General features: G+C 32.1%; 2 protein-coding genes across 3 annotated transcripts in view; both read right to left on the bottom strand.

Annotated features, from left to right (window-relative positions):
- Nucleotides 1–12,579, bottom strand: part of LOC145306737 (uncharacterized) — a 45,422-nt gene that overhangs the window by 19,678 nt on the left and 13,165 nt on the right. The window lies entirely within an intron of this gene.
- On the bottom strand, nucleotides 103–12,182 carry LOC145306688 (uncharacterized). Of its 2 annotated transcripts, XM_080148999.1 has the most exons (4): nucleotides 11,537–12,182; nucleotides 5,750–6,217; nucleotides 2,887–2,953; nucleotides 103–863 (listed from the first exon to the last, which is right to left on the bottom strand). In XM_080148999.1, exons 1-3 carry the CDS (start codon nucleotides 11,657–11,659, stop codon nucleotides 2,909–2,911), a joined length of 636 nt encoding a protein of 211 aa, XP_080005125.1. In that variant the 5' UTR covers nucleotides 11,660–12,182; the 3' UTR covers nucleotides 103–863; nucleotides 2,887–2,908. The 2 variants fall into 2 exon arrangements, with proteins under 2 accessions (XP_080005125.1, XP_080005119.1); XM_080148993.1 differs by lacking the exons at nucleotides 103–863; nucleotides 2,887–2,953 and having other exon boundaries at nucleotides 5,610–6,217.

The following is a 12,579-nucleotide window of genomic DNA, read 5'->3' as shown; positions in this document are numbered from 1 at the left end:
TACACTAATTAGTACTTTGTTACTGATAATGCTTATTAACTCTCTTGGTCACTTTGCGCCATGGTTAATAATGGGTATAAGCACTATGTTATACTGTTTTAATTATGGGAAGTTAAAATTGAGTGAGTGGATAAGCACAATCAGTAACAAAAATGAGAAAATGTTTGATTTGAATAATATTGAAGAAGGCCTAAAAATCAAAACTATTCAATCAAACATTTCTGTACTCGAAAAAATCGAGGTACCCTATCTAATTAACAATCAGAGGCACATTTCGGAACTTGATTGTGGGGCAGCAGTCAACTGTATATCAGCCAACTTACTTAAACAGTTGCTCCCCACATACAAGTTCCTAAAAAGTGCCAAACAATATCGCCTTAATTCGGTAGAAGGAGCCAACATAGAAGTTGAATCCTGTAAAAAAATACCATGCATATTTGACGACGTAGGTAAAGTTTTTCTTGACTTTCATATACTAAAGGAAGATAATATTAGCCTTCTAGGACGCCCGTTTATGACCAAGATGAATATTTCATTAGAAGTTAAAGGGGAAAAAATAACAATAAACCTTAACCCGGTGAAAAAAACTAAAGAAGCTAAAATACCATATTGTGTAAACATCAACAATATTAAACTCAGTCAAGGGGAGGAAAAAGAGGAAATATTTAGTATAAAAAATAAAGGTCAAGAAGAACTCTACCTACCTCATCATAGCAACCACAACAATATAAGCATTTACTATAGAATATATAAAATTGATCGCAAAAACAGCGTGACTCTCGGTGTGACCATAAAGAATGTGGGAGAGAACGATCTTGTCTTGAAAAGCGGAGATCTCTTGCTTGGATTAATCCCTTACACACCTGAAAATAAAAAAGAACCAATTAATAAAATTAAAGGTTTTAAAAAAAGTAAGATAGGATCTATAAGAAAAGTTGAGACAATGGACGAAAAAAATCAAAATAATGAGCAATCTAAAGACCTAGTAGTACAAATGAATTTTCGTTCTATAGTTTCAGCCATTTTTATTATCCTACAACACTACATAAAAAATAATATAGTAGCAAATTGTTTAACCAAACTAGTAGAAAGTTTCCCATTTGAAGTGAAACTAAAAAATTGAAAAAACCCCAGCCTAAGACTATTATATTTGAAAAGGACCAAATATATAAAAGTATTCAAACAAAACTTAAGATAAATAGTATATTTTCTGCAGATGAAAATAGCGCTCTTTGCTTAAAAGATGTAGAAGATAAGTTTATAAATAACAAAGAAGGGATTGAAATCACCGCTCCACTCCCCCCTCCGCCATTAACATTAGATGAAATTAAAGCAAAATTAGATTATATAACAAATGAGAGTCATAAGCAAAAAGTAGCCGAGTTATTACTAAAGTATAACTCGGGTGCTAGTCACAACTTTGATATAGGAGCTTCAAATGTAGAAATGGACTTTCCTTGTCCAAAAAACTTTAACCATAATACCAAAGTTTATAATTTAACTCTAGTAGATACCCTTCACTTAAGATATTTTATAGACCTTTGCATTAAAATGGATATAATAGAATGCTCGCCACCAGACCAACAATTTGGTTCTCCAGTATTTGTTACAGGGAGAAAAGACCGGCAAGCTCCCCCCCGCATAATAATAGATGCTAGGCAAGTTAATGAAAGTATCCCTTATAATGTAAGTAGTATAACAATGGATCCCATGCAAACGCTTAAATCCATATTACCCTATGTCCGATATGGCACTTTTGTAGACATTAAAAACGCTTTTTATAACTTAAGATTATCAGATAAAGTTTTAGAAAGTGGTGTAAGTAACATAGTGACTAGTTTTGGGTGTTTTCGTTTCAAACGTGCTATAACAGGATATGCAGGGACACCTAGTTTACTTTTACACTACATTTTATCCAATATCCATATAAATAAGATGGGTCTACAAGAAATTATTGAATTACTTCTAGTTTGGTTTGATGATCTCTCAATGTTTTCTTGGAAAGAAGAAAGCATTGAGGACCATCTCGCCAAACTAGATATACTACTTAGTAGGTTAAATAGACTAAATCTTAAACTAAATCTAGATAAATGCAAATTTATGGTAGATCTAAGCAAGGAAAAAGTAACTGTTCTTGGTTACGATATAGGAGAAGGGAAAATTGTAATCCCTGATAAGAAAAGAAAATTTATAGCTAAAATAGACAGACCAAAAAACTTAAAAGATCTGCAAAGCTTTTTAGGAAATCTTCAATACTATAGAAGCCTTTTATCCCTAACAATACATGGCCATATGAATGCTTTATATAAACAAGTAAGAAACTTTAGTTGGGATGAAGAAGCCGAATATAATTTCCAAAGCATAAAAAAGATTTTCTTAGAAGATTCCCTTAGTAATGACGCAGCCATCGATTGCGATGTTCAACTGCTCTATACCGATGCGTCTAAGAACGCAATCGGTGCAAGTTTAATAGGATATAAAATAAGGGACTTAATACCAGTTAATCTCCCCCCCTTTTTAGAAATGCCAGAAAAAATAAAGGCATATTTAAATAATTCAAATGAAATTGGTATAATACACCAAGATGAAGATTATTTATCATTGTTTCATAAAATTTCTAATTTCTTAAATATTGACAAGAATGAAGATTTTGAAAAATGGAAAACAAATTTTTCCATACATTATACAATGAATGTAGAATTGGCCTATCTTCTTGAAACAACAGAAGATAATGTAGAATTGGATAAATTACAGAAAAATAAATTATTCGTAGAAAGAATGAATACTTTGCGGGCTGGGGGATACCCGCAAGAATGTCCTTTTTATCAAATGTTCCTATTTATGTCGTTTTCGACTTTCAGCAAAAGAAAAATAAAATTAACTTACCAGTCATGCAGAGACGGGAAGTTTATTGACCAAGATCTCCATCGTCGATTTTCTCAGACAGAGTCATCTGAAATAAATATAATACATTATAATGGGATATATTATTATATTGGCTCAAAAGAAGATGTTAAAATAAACGAAAAAATCTACAAGAAGGTAGACAAAAATCTAGATATAAGTGACAAAGAAATATATTCTCTAATAGAAGAATCAATGAAAAAAGGCACAAATGACATAAAAAACAGAGGGAAAATTTTAGGATTCTTCTCAAAGACAGTTGCCCCAAATGTTATGGAGCAGACAGGCATTGTCTATCTAGAAATCTTAGCAATATTTGAGGGACTTACTTTCTTTGAGACGGACATAAAGCCTGTAAAAACTTTAGTATTGACAGACAACATTGCTTGTTTTAAAATATTAAAAAATACTAAAATAGAGAATAGAAAGTCAAAATTAGATTGGATAAGTCAAAAAATATTATTTTGGGTAGGACGATATATTTCATTTTTAAGTATATCAACAAAAGAGCAACTCGCTGATTTCGTAAGTAGGCTCCTGCCTGAGCAAAAAGAAAGACTAAATTTCATAATTGACAACATAAAACCAATATACATAGGAAAAGATTTTGAAATCTACGAACCCACACCCATTGCTCGTGACCGAGAAGGGTTTGAAAATAAAAATAATCAAGTAGATATTCAAGCCATAACAAGGGGAGTGGCGGACAAAGCTATTAAAAAATATGAGGAGTTGAAAAAAACAGGGAAGGCAATTAAAGAAAAAGTGATAAGTATAATGCCTGAAAAAACGCCGACCAAAAAACCTATAAAGGTACAATACCCCACTCCACAACATATTATTACTGACATAATAAGTAATAATAAAGAAAAAAAGGTAATAAATACTCCGAAGAAAGATATTACAAATCAAATTTCTAAGAAAATTGAAAGTAAACAATTATCAGAAAAAACAGTTAGTAAAAACAATGAAATAATAATAACAGAGAATAAAACCAATGAAATTAATGATCCCTTAACCCCTGAAAGCAAAGATAAACTTTCTAAAAAATCTGAAGGAAAAAAATTAGAAAGTAACATTAAAATACCAGATAATAAATTATCAAATGCGGGAGAAAGTATGAATAAAAGCACACTTTCCCCCAGCTTAGAAAATACTTTCGATAACAACATAATAAATTATGATGACCTAAACTCAATATTACATAGTTCAAATCAACCAGTGCTTGCAAAAAGTTTAAGATCTTTAGAACACAGATTAAATAAAAAACCAACCAGGGAAGAAAGGGAAATCATGCGAAAAGAAATAATAGAAAATTATCTAGATCAATCAGTAAAACTACAAGAAAACTCTAAAGAAAACGAAAATGAATTTCCCAGTCATATAGAAGACGAGGAAGATGACAGCATTATATTAAGGCCTAACGCTAATGCAACTTTTGAAAGACTTAGAGTATTCAATAAGTCAACCTTTATAATGTTACAAATAAATGAAGGCATGAGTAACGATGTTTACCCATTTTCTTTAAAATACTATAATAATAAACTAATTTTGCCTTTTAAACTTTATGGATATATTGCAGCACTAACGCATGCTGATATGATACATAGTGGAATTCAAAAAGTATATGATAATATAAAAACAATCTACTATGTAAAACATAAGTCAAAATTATTTGAAATAATAACAGCCCAAATATCATTATGTTTCACCTGCCTGAAAAGCAAGGCAAATCATATGAAATTAGAAAAACAAACGTCAATAACAAGAGCAAATTTTTATAGAAACAATATTGTTACTATTGACATTCTAGAATTTCCAAAGCGACTAAATGAAAACAAAGATATGAAACTAGAAAATATCGCAGGAATCTTAGTTGCGATGGATGTAGCAACACAGTATCTTACTTTATACTTCCTGCCAAATCTTAAACAAAAAAGTGTTGAAATGGGCCTAGCTAATTATATTATGATTCATGGACAAGTCAGATTTATATGGTGTGATAATGGAACAAATCTAAAAAACAAGAATAATACAGAACTACTGAGACAATTAGGGGCTAGATTTTTAGATTCGGCTCCCTATAAATCCGCAAGTCGCGGAAATATAGAGAACCGCATCAAAATAATCCAAAACTTAATAAGAATAGCTAGGGCCCATGCAGGAAGTATAAAGATCAAAACTGCGTTAAGCACACAAATCCATATTGTAAATACAATGAAACTGATAGGAACCTCCCTCTCACCGTACAACTTACACTGGTTAAGTCTGTACGGTTTCGAGGGAGGGATAACTCAAACAGACGACTTATTTAAGCCTCAATTTAGCTTTGATGAAAAATCATTAGAAACAAGGTTTGAAGAATTTCAAAAACCATTCAAAAGCTTACATGACGAAACAAGAGAAGTAATTATAAAAAGACAAGAAAAGAAAATTAAGAAGCTAAATCAATATAGATATCCACATAAAATAAAAATTAACCAATTTGTGCTACTCAAAAAAGACGCACAAAAAGGACACGTATTTCATAAAAACAAACCATTATTTGACCTATATGTTTATAAAGTAAGACATGTGGGAAAAACACTTATTACAATAGAAAACATAGTATCAACGGCTATAGCGAGAGTAAATCCGACACAGTTAAAAGTGATTAAGACAGAATTGATTGGAAATTATCAGCTACCCCCCAAAATAGCGAAGCACTTTAGGCTCGTCACTATTGACGACATTGAAAGATTCAATGAAGTCAGTAAAATGAACAAATACTTTAAAAGATTACCAAAAGAAACATAATTATTAAATGAGAGCTAAGAGACAAACTAAAACAAAATAAAAAACTTACCCGATCAATTTCCTCGACTTCAGATATGGAGACACTATCAAAAATTCCTCTCTCCTCAACTCCCTGCTGGGCGGCGGTAACAAGACCGGTCACCGCCACACCAGCGGCCGAGCCCGAAAAATCTAAAGCAGCATATATGGGCTCGGCACTTTCACGTCCTTCGTTCTCCATAACCACGAAATGAGAGGAAAGCGGTCCAAAATTTCTTGTCTCGGCACCTCTAATCCGAGCATCAGATATCTCTCTGAGGTGTTGGGGCCAGCTACTAACCTCCAGCAGAGCATCATGGTACCTAAGCGCTAAGAAACTTAATCGGCCCTTCAATAAGTCATTCTCATGAGACATGCGCTGAATAGTACCACGATGCTCTACAACAATATCACTAAGCTGATTGTTAAGACTGGAGATTTGACGTAACAAACGGCGTTTAGTTAGACAAAGGCTCATAGCACTCCAGGACAACATCACCTGAAAACAAATAAAAAATTAGAACAAACACAAAAAAACATTAAAAAATATCTCCCTGTCCTAGTAAAAGAGAAAGCGAGTTAAAAAACACTCCCATGAATGTAATAAACATAAAAAGTATAAGACCAAGCGAGTACAGGAATGAAGGAATATAGAAAAATATTTAAATTAAACCAAAATAAATTATAACAAAACAATAAAATAATTTTAATATTTGGAAAAATAACTTATTAGAATAAATAAAAAAAAGACTTTTAAAAAAATATTCCTACATTCCTGAAAACTAGGTACTTTGTGAGTTCAAAGACCTGAAAACCAAGCAACAAAGGGTTCAGTTAGTCAAAACCTTTTAAACATAGTGCTACAACATTTTTAGTTCTATCAATTATCAAAATATATAGTAATAAAATAGAAGTTTCTTATGTTTAAAACTTACAGTAAAAAGACTAAGGCAAGATTTTATAATCTGAGGAAATAACGTCCGCCGCCTTGTCTTTATTTTAAAGAAAACTTATTTCAACAAATGTAATAGACTTCTATAGTAATAATTAATGGGAAAATATTTATAACATTCAGTAATGATCAATTTTCAGAATATTATTTTCTTAGTATGCATCCTTATCGGTGTAATTGCTTCTATTTTCTCAATAAGATGATACCTACCAGGCCTATCTCAGTTCATCTTTGCTATAATATGACTAGCGATATGACTCGCCAATATGTCGACTTGTACTTGCTATTCATCAATTATTGCATAGAAGATCTTCAGACTATGCTAATCTGGGCCACTAATAAGATCCTAAGGGCCAGATTAGCAAAAGCTATGAGACGGGCAGGGGAGCTAAAGTCACTATATGAGATAATAGGAGCACAAAAATATGAAAAACAACAACAAGCCGTAGAAAAAATGATACGCAAGGCCGAGGACACGGACGATTATTTCTACCGTGTTAAGGGCCTGTGGGAGGAGTTCGAGCGTTTCCCACCCAGAGGCTGGAACGAAAGAAACCGTTCACATAAATAATAGTATGCTTATGCCCTATTTAATGTAAATTAAAATTTCATTAAAATGTCAAATAAAATATTAAACAGTCCATTAAAACATTAGCAGACGCATTTAGGAAAATAATTGATACGAAAATTGATTTATATTGTTTGTAATCATATTTTTAAAAAACCAGGATTAAAATATAAATATTCACCCAAAAAACCTTGTTAATATTATTTAATTTTTATATGTATTTAAAATCAAGGGAATAATATTCATAAAGTAGCGAAAATAAAATAATAAATAAGATTGAAAAGCAAAGGAAACAACTTGCATTATTTCATACGCGCCAACTTGCAAAAGACACACACACCTATGCTTCAACCAATAGGTTACACACACACACGCCAGCCAGCTGGAAGGAAAGTACAATTAATACAGTTTAAACACACACATTCAGATAGACATAGTGCCACACACACACACCATAGTACAAAACAATACACACACACACTCGCGCTAAAAAACGAAGGTGAAAGTACAAATAAAATAACACACACACGCAAACCAAGCTAGCTTAATCTCTCAAATTAACCCAAAAAAGGGGAGGTAAAAACCCCTAGACACACAAAGCGCAGAACGCTCTAACTTCTCTCTTCAAAACACCTCGTAAAACCAATAATAAACGGTAAACTGAAGAGCAAATCATGGATTAAAAAGTCCGGTAACAACTAAACACAATACAATATAAATTACTTAGACCCCCACCCCTAATTCTTTCTCTATCAAATAAAATTCTCTTTTCCCCAAAGGAAAACCAAGAAAACACCAAAAATAAAAAAAAACAAGGAAAACCATTTCCAAAATAGGTCAAAATTAAATAACGAGTACACACAAATAACAAATATTAAACTAAATAAACAAAAAACACTAATTAAAAGCATAATCGATTAATTTATTTAAAAAACAAATTAAAACAAATAAATACATTTTAAAAAAATAGAGAATTCCAATCAAACTAGAGAACATGTCTCACAACTAGTAGTGCAGATGGAACAGTTAGTCTTCTCCTTAATTCTTCTTAAATATCCACGTAGCATTATGGTTAATGACAACATTCTTCCTTTCACAATAAACACATCCTCAAATGAATAAGGCCGATATTTCAATATCATACACAGAACATCATAAAGCTCCATCCGAAGCCAAAATCTCTCATCTTCAGTACTTTTATCCGCATAAATTCCTTTTTCTATATTCGAAATCCAACTCTGCACTTCAGATTCATAGTTAGAACATAGTAAATTAAAATCAACGGTAGAACTCATAGCCAGACTTTCCAAACCAACGTCACAAACACAACTAAACCCAGCCACAGGTAAAAAATAAAAAATAATCACCTCTTTTAAAGTAACACCCCCAACCAATAAGAACAAATTTTTCAAGGACAAAACATGGCAACAACACTGCGCACAACTAAGGAAAACTTCAAAATCAGCTCAAACAAAATAACCAAATGAAAATAAATTAAATTAAAACCTCACAAATTAACAAAACATAACAAATAAAAAAACAATTTTCCATAATCTATTGAAAAACATTACAAACATATAAAATACAATCTTTATTAACAAAAGGTAACAAATTAATTTATAATCATATTGATAAAAAATTCTTCGCGTAGTCGTAAATATTCATCAATAATAGATCTCATGCGAAAGACAAAGGTCTCGCGATCGTCACCATAGCTGGGATATTGGGAGAGAAAGACACTATATAGGAGCTCCAAACGTACATGAAATCCAGTAAGGAAACCTTCCCTAACTCTCATAGGCAATTCAGGATTGTTGAACCTGGTCACACTCTCGTATTTAACTTCATCCAACACTTTATCCAATAAAATCTTAATATGAGTCTGCAAATTATCGAAATTAAAATCATTTACAAGTAAGGCTTGAGAATTTGCCAGCACATCTTCTGCAAACGACATCTTTCAAACAGAATATATAAATGACTCAAACACCAAATAACCATTCATTTTTATACCAAAATAACCAGGTGCGTAAAGCTAGAAATACGAAACAAGCTCACGAGTAAACCTCATTAACCTGCCATTAACTAAATTCTATTGGATAACAAAATGATGCATAATAGTGCGCTAAATTACAGCGGCAAGCCTAACATTACAATTCTTTCCAACACAAATTTTACAATCTAAAATAAATCTAACCTTTATAAAAATTATTAATAAATTACTACGCCGTTTAAAACAAATAAAAACAATTTTCCACAATTTATTGAAAAATTAATTTGGAAACATTAAAAACAATATTTTCAAAATCAAGGAAAGCTGCCGCTGGTTTTCTCACAGACTCTGTTGGAAATTGAATCGAATCTTCGACGGATATACGCAATGTAGTCATTCGAATATTCGATAAAACCATCCCCAAAGGTATCAGGTTTAGAATCATCTGGAGTGAAACGGCTGACCCACTCAAATTCTAGGTCCAGCAACTCTCTTCTAAAATTATCGCGATCAGTTTGAGAAGCTAAATCTCCAAATTCGCCGTTTTGTAAACCCACCACAAGTTTGGCTATATTTCTAGTGAAATCGCCATAAATAACTTTTAGAGCCTCGCGGCTAGCAAATGTAGGCATTTTTCTCAATAAGCAACCAAACACAACTAAAATAAAACCAAACAAACCAAGCAAACATCAATTAAAATACAAAGATAAACCAATTCACGCGCAAATTAAACGCGCCAAATAACAAAGGTTTAATAGCTACCACACCTGGAGAAATAAAAAACACCCCTTTTTTAAACCAATTAAAATAATAACTAATCTACATAACAGCTGCGGGCAGCTAGACAATAAAAAAGGCGGCAAAATTATTAAACAAATCTTAGAAAATATCATATGAAATAAAATAAATAAAATAATTTTCACATTTATTAATGTATATTTGAAACACAAATAATTTGTTTAAACATGAAAAACGCAGAGCTGATGAATCTCTACATCATCTTCTACAGACTTCAACTTAGCAAGTTGAACATCCTCAGTTTCTCCCGGTAAAGGCCGACAGAGCAAGACCCTTGCGACTAAAGTTTCTTGAACACCCATTAGTCTAACCACCTCCTGTCTATCAACGGTAGGGTCAGAGGTTTCAACCCTCATTTGCAGATATCTATGTGCATTCCTCATGACGTTAGTCAAATCCTCCCAAATTAATCTAACAGATTCGCTTACAGCCATTCTTTTTAATATATGCTAACAAACTAAAAGTAAAACCAAATCCAGAAAACATTAGAACTCTGTGAGCACGCCAGATGAGAATACGCGCGCGCAAGGATAAAAAAGCCATCCATAGAACGAAAATAAAATAGATCAGAAGTATTTTCGGGCATACACAACAACAAATAAATAAATATTACAAAATTTATTCATTTCAAATTTAGACGTGATGAAAAATCAGAAACGTAAACTGCATCTATTTTCTTTACGGTAAGAAAGCAAAATTTTCTCCTCAAAACTCGTTCTCAAAAAGGAAATAATCTCCCAGAAATCTAAGTATACTGAGAAAGACGTTTTTCAATCTCATCAATTTCAAACATTTTTCAACAAACAACAAAACACGAATAATAAATAAACCAAAATATTTCAATTTATTAAACCAACACTAAGACGTGCAAAACCATGCGCACACAAAACACAAAGGAAATAAAAATAGAACTCACAAACAAACATCATAAACACAAAATAGGGAAAATGTACCCCCTATTTCTCTATATACAAAGGACAGAAGAGAAAATAAATTAAACTAAAAATAAACTATTTAAATAATAAAAACTAAAAATAACCCAAATCCCTCCCCACCCAAATAAAGACACTCTAAAAAACAGAAATTTTTTTAGAGGGGGATATCGTAAAAAACACAAAAGATCATAATTCCTCCAAACGAACAAATTAAAACATAAAATAAAAGGCAAAATAAAATAAAAAAGCCGAAATAAAAGGTTAATAACTGCAAAAAAGTAAGTAAAAAAAGGCACATCATACATTAATAAAAAATAAGTTATACTTGGCCAAGTGACTTTCCGAAAGGTTTTTAGGGAAATAAAACTATGCCCAACACGAGTGAGGGATTTATCCTGGACAGAGGCTTACAAGTAGTTTAATAAATCCCGCAACTAGTTTACTATGCTCACTAAAAAATTAAGGAAGTAGCTAGCCTGTGAAAGAGCGTACGTAGTAATCTAACCCCTTGGGTAGTTCACACCACGAAAGAACATTGCACAAATCCCAACTAGCCGAAAATAATTACTTACCAAAAAAGCAGCCAAAAACCATAGAAAAACCACACAACCCGCCAGCATTACTCCTTGATTAGCCGGCGGGACAAAAGCGGAAATCAAATCCTGCAGAACTTCGTTCACACTCGAACCGCTCATAGACTTGACAGTCAAATCCGAAACATTAGGAGGAACACCAGATCTAAAATAAATAAAATAATGAAAATAAATAAATCAAAATAAATAAAAAATAAATAAAAACATAATTCAAAATCAAAATTTTAAGAAAAAACCCTAATCACAGAAAAAATATCCAATCAATCAAGAAAGAAATTAAAATAAATCAAGAAAACATTACCCGCAAATAATCTCTCTCACGGAACTAACATTACAATAAAAAAGATCCCAAGGGGAATCACTAACCCCTTGGAACATATCATCATAGTCGTAATGATACAACATCGTCTCATTAGCCATTTTTTCACACAAAACTTAACTAAGCTAAACTCACCGATTAACTGAGGAGCAGAGAAAAAACGGCCCAGATAAGACGGTTGAACATAAAAACAACACCAGATCTTCAGAAAAAAGCCCAGAGAAAACGGCTGGATATAAAAACAACATCGGATCTCAAAAGATCCATCAAACAATCTAAAATTAAAAAAGAAAATTAGAAACAAAAAACTAGAATAAAATCAATAAAAAGAGTAAAATAAAAACAAATACTTATAAACAAATACAAAGTAAAAAATTGAGAAATAAAAAGAATGTAAATAATTTTCTGTTTTGTAGAAACACTAAATAAAAATCAGGGACTAATCCACAAAATAAAGACATAAAACATAAAAAGTTAAGAAATACTTACTTAAAATTTACATAATACGGCACCGCCCCTCCTCTATTTCTTCAGGCTCCTCCGCCACTCCAATCTCCACGTCGCCTCGCCTCTCCACGCCGCGTAGGCGGGCCAAGACATGATTAAAAAACATGTCTATGACCCACCTACATACCCTCTCTAATTGCTTCTTCGACAAAACTGAAAATAAAATATGGCAGTTAATATATTAGTAGAGAATAAA

The sequence above is a fragment of the Acartia tonsa genome, chromosome 2 (genome assembly GCF_053477335.1).
Source record: "Acartia tonsa isolate MP-2025a chromosome 2, ASM5347733v1, whole genome shotgun sequence".
Taxonomy (NCBI): domain Eukaryota; kingdom Metazoa; phylum Arthropoda; class Copepoda; order Calanoida; family Acartiidae; genus Acartia; species Acartia tonsa.
Note: the sequence above shows the minus strand (reverse complement) of the source record. Positions and strands in the feature narration are given on the sequence as shown.